At 36.4% G+C, this 5,022-nt stretch overlaps 1 protein-coding gene across 1 annotated transcript in view; it reads left to right on the forward strand.

Moving 5' to 3' along the window:
* Nucleotides 1-255: 255 nt before the first annotated feature.
* Nucleotides 256-5,022, forward strand: part of lrrc43 (leucine rich repeat containing 43) — a 10,584-nt gene continuing 5,817 nt past the window's right edge. The window contains 7 exon segments of the mRNA XM_015378745.1: nucleotides 256-296; nucleotides 552-699; nucleotides 990-1,123; nucleotides 3,658-3,730; nucleotides 3,732-3,825; nucleotides 3,949-4,074; nucleotides 4,077-4,111. Of these exon segments, the coding sequence (XP_015234231.1) occupies nucleotides 256-296; nucleotides 552-699; nucleotides 990-1,123; nucleotides 3,658-3,730; nucleotides 3,732-3,825; nucleotides 3,949-4,074; nucleotides 4,077-4,111 (651 nt within the window).

Below are 5,022 nucleotides of genomic sequence, written 5' to 3' on the forward strand. Positions count from 1 at the left end.
GCAAAATTCCAGTTTGCGAGCGCAAATTACTGCACGCAAAATTGGATCTTGATAAATCCGGCCCCAAGTTTCTTAAACGATCACCTGTCCAGAGCAGAACTATAACCCTAAAACAAACACCTCCAAACGGCAATCTACACTAACAAGTTAACCTTCGATGCATATTTTTGGACTGTGAAAGGAAACCAGGGTACCTGATGAAAACCCTTGTGTTCATAAAGGCAACATACAAATTGCATACAGAAAAAGCTTAAGATGGCTTACAAACCCAGGAGCTTTTTGCCGCAAGCCCCCAAGTGCAGCAGCCACTGTATCAGAAGGGACATCTAGAGCGACTGGAATAAATACGTAAGAGTTGTCAGAACATATGCAGTAAAATAATACAGCAATGAATTAATACACTGATATGGTTCCAGGTACCAAAAAAATTAATATGCATACCAAATTAAAGGTTAAACCAAAGTATGCATTGATTTAAAAGTTTATCAGATTTAGAGGAACCAGATGACAATTCTGATTTATAATGACAGTACACCTTCATAAACATTCAGTTTATTGTACAATTTACTACTTCTCCACATCGGCCTTGTATCAGTGATTGACGAAGGCTTGTTAAATTTCTCAAAGCTAGAGGAACTTATCCTGAGTGCCAACCTAATCTCAGAAGTTTCTCCAGAGAACCTTCCCAGAACACTGAAGGCAGCAGTGTTGTATCAGCGTGATTCAGCAGCTTTCTACAGTTTATCAGATAAGTTGTTGGTTCAGTCATTTTTACCCATTAGGAAAGACTGATTCATCGTTAATCTGAGAGAGTAGGAAGCAATAAACTTTCCTCCTTCATCACCTTACATCAGAGAGGGTTTAACTTGCCCAATCTGAATCATATGGTGCAACAAAATGTCTGTAAATGTCCTTTGTGCAAAGGCAGATGTTGCAATGTAAAGATGGTTATCTTACTGAAATTTTTTTTTGTTTTGTTGTTTCAACAGATTTTGGAGTTATGTGCAAATAGGTTGTCTTCTTTGAGCAGCCTCACATACTGCCCGCCTCCTCAGCTAAAACACCTTGGCCTTGCATCAAACAGTCTTGGTTCCCATGAAGACATCTTTCCTTTTACAGGAAGGCACTGGTTAATAGACTCACAGACACATACACAGACAGACAGGCAAAGCAAACGCAGGAAGTTCTTGGGTTTTTTAAAAAGGCAACCAAAACCAGGTCAAATGAAAGCTCAGTTACAACTGCTGGCTCTTTAATTGGTCATGAGGTAAGGATGTAAAAGCCCTTAATGCCAGCATGTTCCACTGCACTGAAGGTTTTTCTGATGTGAAAGCAGTTTTTCAGAAGGGAAACCCAGAGATGGCTGCAGCAGATGCAGTAAATTAGAAACACTTTTTTTTAGGGTAGTTTTGCTCTCAACAAAAGAATTCATCATTAGAAAATAAATCTTTTGTTTTATAGCTAGCAAGAAATATAAAACCTTAATAAAACACACACCTTGTTTCTTTTATCAAACGTGGCCAAACAGATGCATGGTACTCAAGTTTATATTACTGAATATTTACCAGAGTTTTCTTTGCATTTTTTTGTAAATTTGATTGGATTCAGTGCTTTTCTTTCAGAGATTATGATAAAACGAGGTGGTCAGTAGATGGGACAAGCTATTATTTGAATATTGATAGGATATGAATACTAACAAACAGTTAGTTGGGAACCAAACTGCATAAGTGCCCACTAGGGAGCTAAAGTGTCCCCTTTGGAGCTAAAGCATGTGTTGGAAGGCAAGGATAGTTTCATTTTATATAGTACAATTCATTACAAGGATAATTCAAAGTGCTTTTCATGAATTAAACAATAACATAGAAGATAGAATTATATAAATGCATCATAAAAGCAGGTAATAATAACAATAAATAAATTAAAAAACAGTTGGATCACAATCTTAAACTAATAATACCTCTGTTACCAGTTTAACTTCAACAGTCAAAGGCAGCTCTAACAAATGGGTTTTTAAATTTTACTTAAAAGAACTCAGGCTTTCAGTACTTTTGCAGTTTTCTGCTAGTTTGTTCAAGATACATTTAGCACAGGAACTAAATGTTGCTTTTCCATTTCCAAATCTGTTTTTTTATTTAAGAGCTTGTCCATTCAGTGATTTACAGACTAACAGAAAGATTTTAAAGTCTATTCTCTGAGCTACAGGAAGCCATTGGAAGGACTTCAGAACCAGGCTGAAGTGCTCTACTTTCTTAGTGCAAATGAGAACATGAGCAGCAGTATTTTGGATCAGCTACAGCAGTCTGAATAAATGTTTAGGCAAACCTATAAAGACACTGTTACAGTAATCAATTCTACCAAAGATAAATGCATGAATAAGTTTGTTGCTTGCTTGGACATTAGTCCTGGAGATGTTCTTCAGGTAATATAAGGCTGATTTCGTAACTGTCTTTATGTGCATCTGAAAGTTCAGAGTCCACCATGACACCAAGATTTGCATCTTAATCGTTGGTTTTTAGTTGTAGTTGCTGAAGCTGTGAGCTAACTCTGGATCTCATATCCTTTGATCCAAAGATTATTACCTCAGTTTTGTTGCAATAGGTGAAAATCATGGCACATCCACATATTGATATGTTTTAAGCATCTAGCAAAGGCTCTGATGGGTTCAAAGTCATCTGATGACACTGTGATGTAAAAAAAAATGTGTGCCGTCTGCATAGTTGTGGTACCTGATGTTTTTGTTTTCTTTGATATGAGCTTAAGAGAGCCAAAAGATGTGTTCAAGTGCCCCCTTTGAAGACAAAATGCATTGCAAATCGGCCTCTCGGGAGCCAAAATGTGTGCTTAAAGGGCCAAATGTTTTAAAGACTAATAAAGCTTCAGTGTAATTTTCTGTATCTCCTTTTCTAAAGAATCAAAGACAAGTTGAATAAAAGATTTGGTAGAGACCTATTCCTAAGAAGGAGTAGAGTCACAAACCTTCAAGGCCTTCCATTGAGCATTTCAAATGCACCATTAAATTAAAATTGTTCAAATTTTAATTCTTCAGAAGTGCAAAGAATTATTTATAGCAAATCCAACAGGATTAGGAATACATTCTCTGTATATGGTGCACCTGCTCTACTACTTAGCCACACAGTGCCTCAACTATACCTTCAGACAAATTAACTAAGCGATTCCACTGGAGCTCTGCTTTGAACCACCACCTTAGTATCAAGTCTAGGCCAAAACAGTTACATAAATGACTTGGCTTTTTGGCAAACTGAACATCAGGGTTTGTATTATTTAAAAATGTGGCTTTTTTCATGCAACTCTATAAAACAGGCTGGATTGATTTGGCTGACATGCCTTCTTGTCCTATTGAAGGACTCTCCCATCCAAGTTGTGTATTAATGAAGCTCCTTCACAGTGGCAGTGGTACGATGCTCTGCTTACCCAGCCTGCAAGTTTTGGAGGATATTTGTATGTCTTGGTAGGGTACCAGTTGTGCCATATGCTTTTCAGGTTATGGATTAAACAGTATTACTGTTGAAAGAGTGGGATATTGTTTTACGGTATGTCTGTTACGTTCTCCTTGACCTGTCTGCTACTGTACGTTCCCCAATGTTGTCTAACAAACTACCAAGGTATTCAAGCAGGCCCTGCTGAGCACCTATATAGAACTCTCCCATCCCTCAAGTCTCTTATGCTAAAGGGAAATCCCTTTGCACTGGCACCAGCATATCCAGTGTTTAAAAGTGGGCAGCTTACCACAGCTGTGTTGCTTAGACTCTTCGTTCATCTCCTATGAGGAGAGGTGTCTTTTCTGCGGTTTGGCCAAAATGAACAGTAAGAGTATGAGGGGACTTCTGAAAATGACCAGCGTCTTGCACTTAGTGATATATCTCATTCATCAGAATAACAGACCTGTTTTAATATCATTTCTGTTTTGTTTTTTTTGTTTTTTTTCAGATCTGATAAAGGACATTGCGTGAGTAACAGTGAGTCTGAGCAGTTTGAGGGGAATACCAAACCCCCAGATGTTTGTGGATAAAAAGGTTCCTGACTTTCCAGTTATAACCTACACATAATTCATCTCATAGAGTTCCTTAGTTGTCCTAAATCTGATAACAAGGTAATGTTTAATTCCCAAACATTAGTTTTATATAAGTCTTCAATTTAACCGGGTCCAGATTATCTCTGGTGAAAATGAACCGAAAATGTAATTTCATCTGAATCACATTTCTGAGTACATAATTTCTGATACACATAGGGATTTCAATGAGCCAGACAGGGTTGCAAAACACACTAAATAAACTCCTGGATAAAAACAGGAATGCATTAGCACCTCTGCTTAAAATACGTGGGCCATGATTAAAAATAAATAAATAAATAATAATAATAATAATATTTTTTTAAAAAGCCAGGTCAATGGAAGGACAGCAACTAAGTGGAGAATAAAAAATAAAAATAAAAACACTTCACCAACATTTCAGGTCAAAAAAGTGAAAATGTTTGTAGCCAGAAAGTATGCAGTTGGTGGTTTTGATTAATTCCTCAGATATTACCCAGAATGAGTTGGAGAGAACCACAAAAAAAGTACAATGTACGTACACAGCTTTTGTTTTTAATTAACTTTAAATTTATCAGATTCCAAATCACAAACCATTTCAGTGACGTTTAAACTAATAAAGATTGTGTGTAAACTTTTGACACGTCCTGTACGTCATCTATAGCAGAATGTAATTCACAGTAAGTTATAAGTATCCTCACCTTTTTACTGTGTTGGACATTATCACGCTATTATCTAGCATACACACGGACAAAATTGTTGGTGACAATCGTTTAATGAAAGAAAAACCAACAACAGTAACAGAAATAACTTGAATTTTACAAAAGTAATAATGAATAAAAATGTTATGAAAATCAGTAAATGAAGGTCAGACATGTTTTTTTTAAATCATGCCTCAATAGAATGATTAAAATAAATGAATATATAAAAAAAAAAGGCCTGGATAAAAATGATGGTGCCCCGGGAAAAAGACT

This window comes from Cyprinodon variegatus, unplaced genomic scaffold (assembly GCF_000732505.1).
Source record: "Cyprinodon variegatus isolate N-32 unplaced genomic scaffold, C_variegatus-1.0 Scaffold178, whole genome shotgun sequence".
NCBI lineage: Eukaryota > Metazoa > Chordata > Actinopteri > Cyprinodontiformes > Cyprinodontidae > Cyprinodon > Cyprinodon variegatus.